Below are 14,925 nucleotides of genomic sequence, written 5' to 3' on the forward strand. Positions count from 1 at the left end.
GGACCCTCTGTCCATGAAAAGATGGAGAAGCTGCTGAAAGTTTGGCGAAAATGGCAAAAAAAAAAGAAGCTGAATATTAAGTTCTGAAATGTGTTTTTATGCAGAACAATACTGTATAGTGCTTTTTTCTGACTAAAAACAGGTTACAACAAAAATTGTCACTTGTTTTGGGGGGGCTGGAACAGATGAACTGAATTTGTATTAATTTCATTGGGGCAAATTCATTTGAGATACGAATGATTGAAGTTACGAGCATGGTCACGGAGCGAATTTATCTCGTAAATCAACGTACAGTATGTCGAAGTTGGGTGAGGCCATAACCTTGTCTAAATAAAAAAATATATGCTTTGCAGCCATCTTGTGATAGAGATTTCAAACAATTCCAAATTGTTTTTGCAATCCGAGGGGAGGGTCGTCTCCTGTTTGCGAATTTGTACATTGTTTACAACGGAAGCCGCGAGGGCGGCCACCCGGAAAAGGTTCACGCATTGTCGCTGCATGTCGACACACGTCTGCGTGTCTGCGTTGTAGGGAGTTTCCACACTTTCGCCACTCGCAAAGTTTTCTTGCTCCGCTTCGTGGCCGTTATCAGCGCAGACGGTCTAAAATGGACCCAAACGCGTTTCTCTACAACGTCCCCCCGATGCTCATTGAACGATTTTGTGAAATCATGGACACTGGATGTCAACGCTATGGATGGCGCGGACTAGGTGAGTGTTTATTGATTTTTACCCTTGAATTCGACGTCTTAACATTCGCTTCGGTGGCCAAAGTTTAAGTTTGCATGAATGGAAAAAAAAAATAAAATAAAAATTAATTGGCCCATTTGAAATGAAACTGCGGACAACCAAAATGAATTACAATATTTTATTATTTATTTTGTATATTTTATGAATTACAATAGTTGTATTATTAATAGTTATTATTACTATGACCATTCTCATTATTGTCAGAAGTGATACATATTAACGTTACAGTACAACATTATATTTATATGCATAGAGAATATAGACAACAATAACAACATTTATATTTAATATGTATTTTTACATAAAAATTACCTAAGAGTCAGAGCTTTGTTGTGTTCAGGGGAAATACACATGGAACGGTATCAAAACAAATATCGATTGCATTGTTGTTAAAATTGAAATTAGTGGAAGTAGTTGTCATCGTGATGGATACATGTATTATAAATAACAGGAAGTATTCCTCCTTGTTACTTCTGCTTATTGTTTTAAATCGGGGAAATTCTTTGCATTATTAATATAAAAAGGCACTAAGTAACTTTCCCCCTGTAATAGTTAACTACTATAACGACCTGCGATTGGCTGGCGACGTGTTCATGGTGTACACGCCACTTGCTCATAGTCAATTGGGGAAAGCTCCAGCAGACCTTTGACCCTCTTGAGAAAAAGTGGTATGGAAAATGGATGATTTAAAATACTATAATGACTATAATTAACTATAACAATGGATGTTTATGTTTCGTTTTCTAATGCTACTGCCAAAGGGAAGAACATCAATGACACTGGTCGAAAGATAGACCTTTGTGGGACACCATAACTATTGTTTCCCGGCTTTCGTCGTCATTCTATTTTAATTGTTTATGTATTCAATATATCTTAAAAGTTTATTTTGAGTTTGAAGTTGCGATAGGTCTGGTAAATTGAGTGGATGATAATCATTTGTCTTTCTGCGACAGCCGCCCGAATCGTTCCGAGCTTTACGGAGGTTCGCTTGTACGAGCGCATGGAGGCAGGAGGTCGCAGTCCCACCAAGGAGCTGCTGTGGTCGTGGGCCCAGCAGAACCCGCGAGTACAGGACCTGCTCAAAGTACTGCAGGACATGGGCCACTATAGGGCTATGCAGCTCTTTCAGGGCCAATTTCATGCAGTTAAAGGTACTGTAAGCACGACTTAACACAGAGAAAAATCCTTGTTTTTATGTACACTATTTCCCAAGTTTAACCAATGACTGTAGTAGTGACTATATTTCAGAGACACCTTTGCCCCTTACAAATAAATGTGAACCCACAGGACATGTGTCAACAGCTAATATGAAGGTAATGATGACCATTGCGATAATGATGCAACCAGCAAAAACAGGGCTTTAAGCGTGTTTTTTTTGTTCTTTTTTTCTAAAAGGAGTCCATCCAATTTGGGACGAATCATTCTCATGAAACAATAAGTCTGAGTGAGTAAATAGAACATTTGAAAGGAGGCAGCTGCACGTATGCGGGATTTCTCTGAGGAAATCAGTTTGTTTGTGTTTTCCAGGAAAACCCCAGCCGCCAATCAGTTTGCGGGACATCCAAGAGGGAACCAAAGATTTTCACCCCGAAATGAGAATTTCAGAAGGCTGCTTCTCTGACGTCTACCTGGCACGGACGGGAGGAGAAATGTTTGCGGTGAAGCTTTTCAAACAGGTTACTGGCCGTCTCACTGACATTTGAACTGATTTTTATAATGTGAGACCCCACAAATGGACAAAGGACACAAATTATCTTTTGACAAATACTTTTGAAAAAATCTTTCATCAGTTGGAATTTTTGTAAAATCTCACAAAATCAAGCAGTTCACGCCGCAATAACCACAGAAAAAGCACAGGAAATCCTGCAGGGAAATAATCATGTGATTTTAAAAATGTATTTATTTATTTATGTATTTCCTCTCACCCACAAATGACTCCGTTCATTGGACAAACATCATAGGCTTATCAGAAGTGAAAGTCAGTCATGCGGCAGTTTCAGTCTGGATTGAATATCTTTATCATTCTCTGTAGGTAAATAATGTCTCCTGGAAGAAACTGTGGGATATTTTCCAAAAAGAAATGGAAATTCACCGATTGTACGTGCTTCTTGTTATCGGTAAAACCATTTGTTGTTGTTGACATACCTTCTATTGTAGTGATTATGCAGCACGGTGATGTGTTGCAGGTGCCGACATCCAAACATTTTAGAGTTGTTGGGCTGCTTTTCGAATGAGAGGCGCTACTGTCTGGTCTATCCTTACATGCCAAAAGGATCACTCTTTCATAGACTCCATCATCAGGTGTGTGCGGCTTTTCAAAAATGAGTTTGTTCAAAGACGTCTTAACCTTTATTGAGGATTCATTTGTAAATATGAATGTCTCTACAGAACACTCTGCCCCCTTTGTCCTGGCATGAACGTCTCGCCATTATAAAGGGGATCGCAAAGGCCTTACATCACCTCCATACGTCCCAACCATGTGCAGTCGTCTGCGGGAATCTGTCCAGGTACGAATACATTCGGACTTAAAGGACACATTTGATGCAGTGATGCAATCACTTTTGACATCCACTTGTCACTAGATACAAAAGATTTTAATTTTTCTATTGACACTTGATGGATGAGCAGGCACTCCGTACACCCAACTATTTGTATACAAGTAATTAAAAATTACTTGAAATTCAAATGGCTTCTTCGCACAGTTCCAACGTACTCCTGGACGACGTCTTGCAACCCAAACTGTCCGATTTCGGCTTGGCCCGACTCCGTCCTCATTCGGTCAACCGTCATTACACCATCACCCTGGATGTGGGTTCCCACGGCAACCCGGAGTACCTCCCTGAGGAGTACCTCCGAAGTGGCAAACTCTCCACCAGCCTGGATGTTTTCAGCTTCGGAACGGTAACGTAACTAATCAACTTTCTCACTGAATGAAATGTGTTTTTTTTTTTTGGTTGTTGTTGTTGCCATTACTACGAATGAGTCTATTGAATCAAAATGGTAAAAATCATCCCAGCATGCATCACCTTCATTTCCTCTTTTCATATCAATACAATACCACGTTTCACAGTCCACTGACTTGCCCAGTATAAACTTCTTCTTTTACTTTGGTTTCAAGTGTCAAGTGTTTTTTTTTTTATTTTTATTTTTTTTAAAACCAACAGTCTGAAACTGCAGTAAATGATGCTGTGAAAAGTGTACATTTCCAAGACGCTGTTGAGCAAAGTGACAGTCACTCAAACTGTTTGTGTTTTTTGTTTGTTTGTTTGTTTGTTTTTTAAATGCACACTAGCCAATCTTAGTCATTATTAACAATTAGGTATGCACCAATACCACTTTGACTGCAATTACTTGCATACATTTGAGTGCTGGCTGATACCAAATATTAATACTTTTTATTTTAACCAAGTATTGTTCAAAAACACAACCCCTTTCTTGAACATGGCACAAGTTTCACTCCAATAAAACACTGATATAAGTACGAGTGCAGACGCACAGTACCCACACATCTCTATTACATTATGCATTTTTGGGATGAACAGTTTGTATAGTTAAAATGTTTGTGTGCAGCGCCTCACAAGTGACTACACCCCTCATATTTCAGCAATGTTTGCCCTCAGGTTGTCATGGAAACGGTGACGGGACGTAAAGTCGTAGAGCAGCTGCCGAAACATACGCTGCTGGTGAGTGAGGACGACAGCGGAAAACGGGAACAGTCTGGCTCTACACTTCCTATGAAATTGCATAACGTAACATACGCTTAAACCGGTTTTTAACCAATGGGAGTACATTAGTGAGTACAGTTCAGTTGTATTTCACTTTAAGGTAGAATACATTGAATCTTTTAGAATTGTTTGTTTTCCAGCATTTCGGTAACATTTTTATATAACTTATGTGCAATATGTGAATAAATAATAAATAAGTAAAATAATTACTGCACACTGTTGCTTTAACTTGAAATAATCCCCCATAACGACCCCAATAAATAAATAATTTATTATCTATTCATTATGATTTCTAATTTGTTGTTGACGTCTCCTTTTAACAGAGGGATTTGCTCACCTCCGAAGCGGAGGACAGCGGCAGCGTGGACTCCTGCCTGCAGTTTTTGGACGCGTCGGCCGGTCGATGGCCGACGTCTTTGGCGCGCAGTCTTCTGGAACTTTCCTTGCAATGTGTCACAAGTCACCATTCCAGACCCAGCATGGAGAATGTAAGGGATTCTCAAAGTGTGGTCCAAGTAGCAATAATTGTATCTGGGCTCCCTCTAGTGGTATGTGAAAGAATCCCTGCCTAAGTACTGTTCAGCTGTATTTAACTTTTAAGTTCAATACATTTGTATTTAGTCTTTTAGAGCTGTTTGTTTTAAATGATTTTTAGGTATGATTTTTTTTTTTTTTACTTTTATGTGTATAGTAATGCATTTTAATTAAACCATTAAAGTACTTTTTTTTAAATTTTCTATAGTTAAGTGCAGTTCAAATTATAATTTTACATGTGGTTAAACTTTTTTATCAGGCAGTAGAATGTTTTTTTGTTTTTTTGTTGTTGTTTTTTTACTTTTCATCCTGATTTAATTTGTTACTTTTAAACTCGCACAGTTTAAATATATATTTTTAATGAAGAAGGTTCGTTTGAATTCAACATTTAAGTGCAATACATTTGCATTGAATCTTTAAGAACGGTTTGATTATAAACATATTTTGGGGGACAATTTTTTTATTTAACTTTTATTTGCAACACATTTTAATCGATTCATTCACAGGTACAGTTTTTATTTCCCTATATTGAAGCACAGTCTTCATGTTCATGCGATGCATAATTGGACAGTGGTTTGCGATAAGGTTAAAAACACTTTTTAGGGATAAAACCTGCCTCTTTTTTGATGAACACTTAGGCCTACTACGCTACTGAATTTGAATGTTGGTCATTTTTTGTAGTATTTTTTGAGGTGTACAAAGTTTATATGCATAGAGAATATAGACAAATATAGAGAATATAGTTTTGAGGTGTACAAAGTTTAAGAACCGCTGATCTAGTGTGAGTAAACCGTAAGGTGTTTCGATATAATATTGTCAAATCTTTTCATTCTTTTAGGTGCTCCAGGCATTGAGCCAACCGCTTCCACCACCCAGCTTCTCCTCTTTGGACCGCCCTCACAGCCTGGATGACAGCGCCCCAACTCACATCCAGCACGGCCCCTCACCCAGCATCCCCGTGGAGCACGACGAACATCGAAGCCTGCCCGGCTCTCCGGCGCGGCCCTGCGAATGCAGCCAGTCAGAGGTGACGTACAGAATCGTCACTGAGGCTGAGAACGTCCAGGCCAAAGTCGATGGAGACCTGTTGTACAAAAGCTGGCCGGTGCAGTGCAGCTGCCAAGCCGAAACAGGAGGTCTATCCTGTGAGGACTGCAGGGCTAACGGGTTTAGCAGCACGAGCCCGGACTTAGCAGATTAACTGTCCGTTGTTTTTCTTTCTTTTTTTTTTATGTTCGATGCACGGACTGAGATAAACTCCTGCGTTGCTGGTTGTAGAAATCATTTTTAGTGTTTTTCTGGACACAATTTTAAAACCAGTTTTAGCTATTTTGTTCTATTACCTCTTATTCTCAAATAGTGGTCGCAATAAGTCACCGTTGTATCGTCTATTTATAAGTTACAAGTTCCCAATCCTCCAGCATAACTACTCACTTCCGTTATGCAGTATATGGTAGTAACAATTCTCCATCAAACCAGTCATTTGACATCAGCCTGTAATCGATGCTTCCTTTGAGTAAACATCTTGTCTGGTTCTATTTGCTGTTGACTAAATAAACAATCCTGGCTACTGCTTGAAGAAAGACGTTGGACACCACCACCTGTCCAACATTTCATGGAAATTGGTTACATACGTATATATTTTGGATATGCTAAATGTTTGTTTGCTACTGTATGATCCTTCAGTGGTGTGTTATCCTAAGTTAGGCGCACATAAACACCATATATAATAACCAAAGCTCACTTTAAATTATATTTGACATGAGTGTTGATGACATTTGACTATTTTATTGTTCAAACATTGTCATAATAAAATGTTTGTGTTGGTATTACAGTGTTTCTTTGCAAATAACGTAAACCCGCAAGTGATTGATGCCCACCCAAAAAGGTTTATAATTGCCTATAGATGCCAGTAGATGGTAGCAAAGCACTTATTTTTTCCTATTAGACAGGGCTAGGGCCTGAATAATTCATTGGCTACAAGATGGAACCAAAGCAAGATTTTTATAAAACAGATTTTTGGCACCAATTGGTGAATTTTCAGCAAATAAAGTATTGTAGCGCACCACCCCCAGAAAAAAAAATCCCTACAAATTCACAAATTACTATTACTATGTGAGGATTCACTGTACTGTAATGCTTGTGTTGTCTATTGGGGAAAGATAACATTTGTCAAGTACATAGTAAATGGTGAACTTTATTTTTTTTATATAAAAGTAAATGGTGAACTTGATTTTTTTTATATAAAAGAAAGTTGGGGTTTAGTAGCTAAAAAGTATTTTATTCTCGGGGAATCGAGAGAAAAAGTATTTTATTCTCGGGGAATCGAACCACATTCTCGGAAAAGCGTCCGTTTTATAAACGCGAAACGTGTGTTTCCCTAAATCCCGATTTTTAGATTAAACCTGAACGCAACATCAGCTGTCACCGGAAACAATATGTACTGCTTTTCAAAATAAAACCCAGGTGACGCCGAGATGAGGAAAACGAAGTTGTCTACACACACAAAAAGTAGTAAAAATGCTTTATTCCAGATAAAATCATCTATTTATGTCACAAGTAGTTTCTCAACGTCGCACTGTTGGGTGTAAAATGCAATTTTATACAAGACATCCGGGTAAAGCTTTAATTTTGAAAAGCCGCTTCGCGGAAGTGGTGGTGTTGATTTGGCAGGAGGTTTTATTTGTGCTTTGCCCAGTTTCGGACTCGTTGGCCACACGTACACACACAACTGTGTGTGTGTGTGTGTGTGTGCCTCTTATTTGCTCGTTCAGTTTTCTTCGCGGGTCGAGAATGGTCTTGTCAACATCACAACAAGTCGCCCTGGCGTTCACGGCGGTGCTGTTCACGTTCGTCGTCCTCCCGAAGATGTTCGGCGTCGGCACTGGGGCGAAGGAGACGAGGCTCGAGCCTCGCTACTCCAGGAAAGGTGACGTCATTCAGGATTAATTATTCTCATTAGACAGTACAGCTCGTTGACCACCGTACTGTTAAGATCAATATAAAGGGCCAAGAATATTCTCATAATAATTGTCCATAAACCTATAAATAGATTTATCTGGAATTATTAAATAGATGAATAATCTATTTAAAGTGTATTTTTTTTGCTAGTGAAGAGACAGTGCCGATGTGGTGGAAACACAGACAGTTCTGGGGATTGTTTCAAATTCTCCCTATCTTATAAAAATACACACTTGAACTTGCACACTGTTACCATTTCACTATCACTTTAGGAAAAGTCATCCGATTTCAGGGTGATTGAATTTGACATTTAGGATATTTGTATTTGTCTGTCAACACTGGACATATTTGACCTAAACGTATGTAAGGGTTGAACTACAGCCAGCCAATCCACCACGATGCATGAAAACTTGATTTCCCGTTCTCCGAACGATATATGTGCGGCAGGAGGTCCGTCGGTCAGCACGGGCGCCCCCAGCTCACATCAGTCGGCCGAGAGCGTGCAGCAGATGAAGAGGCTGATGGAGCAGGAGCTGAAGGCCGACAAGTTCAAATCCAACAATAACAGCAAGGGCTACGTGTTCACGCTCATGCCGTTGTACGCCATTGGGGTCGGGGTGTTTGCGGCGTACAAGTTTCTTAAGGTAGGCTCGAATTCAACGCCGATAACGCCAAATGAGTGAAATTCACCTTTCCACATTTACTGTTTCAGATTACAAATTGTCCGAATAACGGCTTCCCCTAATCTGCACGTCAGTAAATAAACATCCTGGCTCCCGTTTGCGGAAATGTGATCTTAATATTTTTGTCTTCATCAACAGATCAAGTCTTCAGATGACCAGGCACAAAAGGACAAATTTGCAAAAGGAGCCAAAAAATCGGCCGAAGCAGGTGTGTTTTGCATACGCTGGAATTTGCATTTGAATACCTTGCGTTTGTTTTACTCTGATATTTGCTTACGGAAAGTAATTGAAATGTGTGGGTGTGTTTATTTTTCCTGCAGAGAACCAGTTGAGCGAACTGGAACAAAGGCTCGCGCAAACAGAGAGGATGCTCAATTCCATTCTCATCCAGCTTGACCCGCTCACAAACTGGTGAGTGGTCCCATTTTGCTATTTATAGGTATATGTTTGAGAACAAAATGAACATTTTACGTTACAAATATTGTCATTTGGCGCATTTATTTGCAGAAAATGAAAATAACCATTGTTTTCCTGAGTACAGTATATGTTGTTTTTTTTTTATAAAAACAAGTTTCCTTTCTTGCACTGTGGAACCATAAAAGTCAACTTCCAATGTTTTATGTTCATCACTGTTTTCCTCTTTGGCATCACAAGTTGTGTATAGATGCCATAAGATGGTGACAAGGTACTTAAAGATTGAGAAACCATAAAGCTTCTAGCATGTACACAAACATGACTCATGTTACATAAACAAATTATCAGCAGACAACACAAACAAAGCAAATTAGCATATTGGCCTAAATAACAAATATGCGGGGATTCTCTGTATAAATGCTCATCGTTGGAGGATGCCCGGCGGGATTTATACTCCGACAATGCTTTTCATGGCGACAATTGTAGAAGATGCCAAATCTACACTTATCTCTCCTCATCGGTCATCAGTGCCAAATCTGTGGCCCAGGATCAGAAGAACGAGATCTTGACCCAACTCCAGACCATCCGCTACCTTATGAAAAAAAGAGGAATGGACTGCCCGCCTTTGAACGGTGAGTGTGCCTCCAGACCTTGTTAAAGTGTCATGTTAAAAAAACAGTGTACAATTCAACTTGAGCGTCCACGTTGCGACACTTTGCGTCTCATTTGACTCTGTTGTTGGCGTCGACCACTTTGCGAAAGGTTCTCCCGGACGGAACGCGTGCAATTTACTCGCACATTGACTTGGATGCCACTGTGTTAGTATAGAGACGCGACAAAGTGCCCTTTAGTAACGATTCGATTCAAATGTATTGCGGAAATACAAATGGAAAGTGTATGTTTAATATACATAACAAATCTGATTAGTTTTAGACAACCTTCACGGGCTTTATTGTTATGTTGCGACTACGAGCGCTCTCCCGATCATACTGTGCATACTAAATGTTCCTAGCTTATGTTGTGACTACTAGCTGCTATTCGGTCAAGATAAGTTGAGTGCAGCTGGACGAAGATAGTTGTTTTGTTTTCTTTCTCTCTCACTGCGATATAACGAAAGGGATTTTTGTCTGAGCTTCAGCGAGGGGTGACAACGCGTAAGACCTTTTCCTCTCTTTGCGAAGACTTTTCTTTCTTTTTTGTAAGAAAAACCCGCAAAGACAAGTGTGCTTCCTTACTTATTCTGTCAGGAAAAAGATTTGCCAAAACAGTTGGTGTCAGCAGTGCACTTCAACAAGTAATAATAGTTTCTTTTAATAATGGAATATTAACTCATTCTCATGTTTGAATTTTGTATGAGAACATATTTAATAAGCGGTTTAATCATAATGAATTGACCACAACTTGAATTTAAAATATGTAAAATCCTTTTTTACTCATAGTTTTGTAATGTGCAATGTTACAGTGGCTTTAATTCTTTTTAAATCAAGTGTTGTTAAGTACAGTTCAGTTGTATTTATCTTTAAAGCGCACATTTGCATTTCATCTTTCACAACTGTTTTAAGATATTTTTTGGACAATCAAGAATTTTGATTTAACATTGCCGTTTACTATTTCTGACTTGTAGAGTCCTGCTTCGAGCAGAGTCTGGACCACCTCATCGAAACGCTGGGGGCCAGGGAGACGTCGCCGCACGCCGACAAAAGCTCGGAAAAGTCAGGAGGCGGCGACATGAAGGAACCTCTCCCGGAAAGATCGGAGGAGGAAACGGCGGAAGGGAACGCAGGCGACGCCGAGGAGGAAGACGAGGAAGCCGACGAAGAGGAGCGAACGGAGGAAGAGGAAGGATACGAGGAGTTTGATGTCACGCCTTCGCTCGAGGACGCAAACCACGAGGATGGCGGCCAAGTGCGGCGGGCGTGCGGCCTCAGGCGGCGCATCGTTCCGGAATGAACACACTGCGGGCAGTAGCTTTCTGTATAGGATTATTTATTGTCTGAAAATTAGTCACAAAGTCCTTGTCTCGCCCTCCCTCTCAAGAAAAAAAAATGTTTCAATCACTCAGTACACAGGGCCAGTTGTTTCTGATATAATGTAAGTGCAGTCTGTCCTCTGTTCCATCAGCAGCTGTTATTAAATGTGGGAGAAAAAAAAAAAAAAAGATTTAGATGTGCCTTTTTAAAGTTGGGAGTGAACTGACTAACGCGAAATTTTAATTTTGGATTTAATCGCGTTTTTAAAATCTCATCGAACTGGAATTGTTTATAAAACCACGTGTCTATTATGGCAAATACGATTTTTATTTTTATTTTAACCAATGCATTTTCATACAATTTTGGTCATGTTTAATTAAAATAATATAAATATGTTTTGTAAATGATTAAATGACATAGTAAAGGTAATTACAGTCCCAAAAAAAAAAGCGTATTCCTTATTACTTTAAAGTCCTTTCAAATAAGTTTTAAAAGTCAAAAGTCTCGCTGCATGTTTTTGTGACTTCCTTGCCTGCAAAATGTTATAGCATGGTATAATCTTTAAAAAAAAAAAAAAAAAGTGTGAACTCGCAATTCATCTTGAATATTGTCACTGTCCTCCTTCCTCGTGCTTTATAATCGTTTGATACATCCAAAGTTTAATTGCCGTCATTCAGTTACTGTCCCTTACCTGGAATTATATGAAAACAAAAATGTTCCTTGTTTTTATCTTGTTTGGATTTTGTATGCGTTGCATTGCATTTATTGTCTTTTTAAAAAAAAAAATCTCCTTACTTTCTCCCAATATTCGTAGATTGTGGAAGTGGTGGGCTAAAACATATTTCTAAAGAAATAAATGGATAAAAGATTGACGGATGTGCTATTTATTGATTTTTTTTGCTCATGCCATATTTATTGGTAAAGTTCACATTTTTATATTTCATTTAGGCAAGTCATTTGATGGGTATATAAAAAAAAAAAAAAGGTGTAATGGAATTTTTTTTAAAAACTTTTTTAAAAGAAATATACATACAAAAATGTTGGGACGTTGGATTCACAGTATTTTTGTGTGTGTTGTTTCATTGCTTTTTATTTTTAATGCAGTGAAATATTGCAGAAAATATGAAATAGTACCATGGATATGAAACATTTTATATCCATCTCTTACCTTGAAATGTCAGATTGATGAAGGTTCTCATTATGTCCTGTAGATGGCGTTACAATAACAGGGAAATAGAAATGAAGCCTCAAAAATCTTATTAATCTCTGACCTTATGCTGTAGGAACAAATAATTCCTCCCTCATAGAGTTTCAGTTAATAACTCTATTCTACATGTAAAGGGAATTTTGAAATATTAAACTCAGCGAGCACACATCATACCCTATCGGCATACTTTTGAAATGTGACCTAATTAGAGAAGTTCTGCCGGGTGAAATAAACCAAGTGCCTTCATCACAACTCCTAATTAGATATACAGCGTTTATTAATGACTTCCTCTCATTGCGGCATGGAAACCAAGTTGTGGGATTGGTCGCAAATTAGCTTCTCAATTAAGGAAGGCAACATTTAATCAGCTCAGTGTTCCTCCGCTGGGATTTTGGCCTAATTCCTTCCGAGTGGTCTGCTGTTCGCAGGATAAAGTCTTTGCATTATTGTGCCAGGTGCTTTTTGAATGGACGTTCACTAATCACGCTCGAGACGATCTCGAGGGTTTAGAAGGAAAATGTGTTTTTTTTTTTGAGAGAGAAGGATTAAAGGTGTTCAAAACATGCTCAGCAGTATTGACATACTTGAAAGGTCTGATGACTCGGCCACAAAATGTAAAAAAAAAATGTAAACATTTGACAGCAATAAAAATAAAAAAAACATTTCTTTTTTGTACTTTTCACCCTGAAATGGAACTGTCTGTGTAACCACCACATTTTCAAAGGTTCCCACCGAAACATTTTTAAGGGTCATAGGGCAATCTCGAAACAGTAAAAGAGTCCAAGTTATGTATACGCGTGTCATGGGGAAATTTCAGAGTCCAAGTCATGTATTTCTATTTATGGAACAGTGATAGCAGCTTGAAACATTCCTGAGAACTGTCTGGGTGTCCGCCACATTTGCCTTTCTTACACAATATTTTGACATCTTTTATTGTACTGTATTCTCTTCTGTATAATCTTAACTTGCAAGCATTTCTAGCCCACTAAGCCTGATCATGATGTCATTCTTCCGCCTTCGTGAAGTATTTATATATATTTTCAAGTTTCCTTTTGGCCCTTGGATGTCTTCAAAGTCGGCAGGGTTGTGTTGCCGGACCTTTGAAAGTGAGGCACAAGTATCACGCTTCATCAGTTCTAAATCGTGGCGACGGTGTAGTTGGGTGGAGTTCAAACGGCAGAACGTTCCCCCGTCTCCGTCTGACAGGCCTTCTCGCTCTGTAGTTCCCCCACGTAAATATGTTTCAGCAAGATTACTAATCATGCACTGGAGATTTTGTGTGGAATATTAACCACGTTTTTGAATACTACTTGCTACTACTACTAAACCACTCTTCTGCAAAGAGACGAAAATGGAATTAGCCCACTCTAGTTCTCACTGGCTCTGTTGCGTTCGACCTTTTCGTTGACCGTAAGATACAGTACTTCATTCACATAATTGCCAGATTGCCCGCAAATCAATTGTTTTCTTTTACATGGTGAACTAAAATGACCCAAGTAATGACTCGACTTGCAGAAAGTTAGCGGAGACCGGACTTGCTTGATTTCTGCAGCAGCAAGTTGAAGGCTCAGACTCAATGACTTAAGTACGACTTGCGGCCTCCTCCTTCCCTGCTCTGGCCGAGAACCTCGTCTTTCCGAAGAAATGTTGTTATTTTACCCTGCAATTCCTGATAAGGATCAGCTACCCGGCTCCTCTATTTTGAGAGCTGAGCGATCGCAAGGATGTGGGAAAAAGACTCAGTTTGGGTTCTATTTTAAAGTACATTACATTACATTTGCTCCAAAGGGACTTTGGATTCCAAGTACTGTAGTTGAGTCTCAGGAAAGGTCACCCTGAAGGCACGCTCTTTACTTTTTCCTGTAAGCGTGAGAGCAGACAGGGACCATCTTGGTCCACAAGCTTCATTCTCTGTGATGAATGCTCTCATTAGGAAATCAGTGAGCAGCCCAATTTTGCATTGTCACCAAATGGCGCGCTTGAAATGGAAGTGGGTGGCAGCACATCACGGAAAGTGAAGAATACAACTGCAAAGTTCTTTTTTTGTTTTGCTTTTTTTTCTTCCCCACAAAGGTTAAATTGGCCTTAAAATCTGGCAAATCCAAGGGCTTCTACAAAGTCATTGGAGGTCACGGCCATCTATTGCAATCCAGTCGTGGAATATGTCTCCATTTTGTGGACTTTAGGGATTTTGTTTTTCTTCTCTCGCTTGACCTTTCAAAGCAATTTTCCGTCGGGATTGTTTGAACGCACGGATCGTGACAACAATCCATCTGACCGCTGATTGTTTTGACCCATGAGGGTTAAAAAAAAAAAAAAGAAATCTTATTGTGATGACACCATCCGCTTAAGTGATATTCCATTGATAACCCCTTTGGTCAGAAATGGAAAAAAAACAAAAAAACAGACGCGAGCAAATTGAATAAAGTCGATGTCGATACTAGCGACAAAACGAGAAGCTGACTGGCAGCAAAAGATAAAAAAAAAAAAAAAAAAAAAGAGATCAATACCAAGCAGGGAAGAATAACAAATAAGAGCATCTTGGAATTATATATTTTTAAAAAAAAACAGCCTCTCACGATTGCCTTACTCCAATCCCAGCGCCATTAATTCCACTCCGTACAGATGTAATCACAACAAGTAATGAGTAATTAGGTTACTCGGAGGCTGGCGTTTCACAAA

The 14,925-nt window shown here is 39.1% G+C and overlaps 2 protein-coding genes across 2 annotated transcripts; both read left to right on the top strand.

Annotated features, from left to right (window-relative positions):
- The first annotated feature begins 59 nt into the window (after positions 1-59).
- On the top strand, positions 60-6,837 carry irak3 (interleukin-1 receptor-associated kinase 3). Its single transcript, XM_061761836.1, has 12 exons — positions 60-710; positions 1,703-1,900; positions 1,998-2,062; positions 2,145-2,193; positions 2,277-2,425; positions 2,782-2,846; positions 2,936-3,050; positions 3,138-3,256; positions 3,452-3,650; positions 4,370-4,432; positions 4,798-4,962; positions 5,847-6,837. Exons 1-12 carry the CDS (start codon positions 608-610, stop codon positions 6,207-6,209), a joined length of 1,653 nt encoding a protein of 550 aa, XP_061617820.1. The 5' UTR covers positions 60-607; the 3' UTR covers positions 6,210-6,837.
- Positions 6,838-7,662: 825 nt separating this feature from the next.
- On the top strand, positions 7,663-11,908 carry ccdc107 (coiled-coil domain containing 107). Its single transcript, XM_061761593.1, has 6 exons — positions 7,663-7,937; positions 8,417-8,613; positions 8,791-8,860; positions 8,973-9,063; positions 9,595-9,698; positions 10,691-11,908. Exons 1-6 carry the CDS (start codon positions 7,802-7,804, stop codon positions 11,014-11,016), a joined length of 924 nt encoding a protein of 307 aa, XP_061617577.1. The 5' UTR covers positions 7,663-7,801; the 3' UTR covers positions 11,017-11,908.
- The last annotated feature ends 3,017 nt before the right edge of the window (positions 11,909-14,925 follow it).

The sequence above is a fragment of the Phyllopteryx taeniolatus genome, chromosome 22 (assembly GCF_024500385.1).
Source record: "Phyllopteryx taeniolatus isolate TA_2022b chromosome 22, UOR_Ptae_1.2, whole genome shotgun sequence".
Lineage (NCBI taxonomy): Eukaryota > Metazoa > Chordata > Actinopteri > Syngnathiformes > Syngnathidae > Phyllopteryx > Phyllopteryx taeniolatus.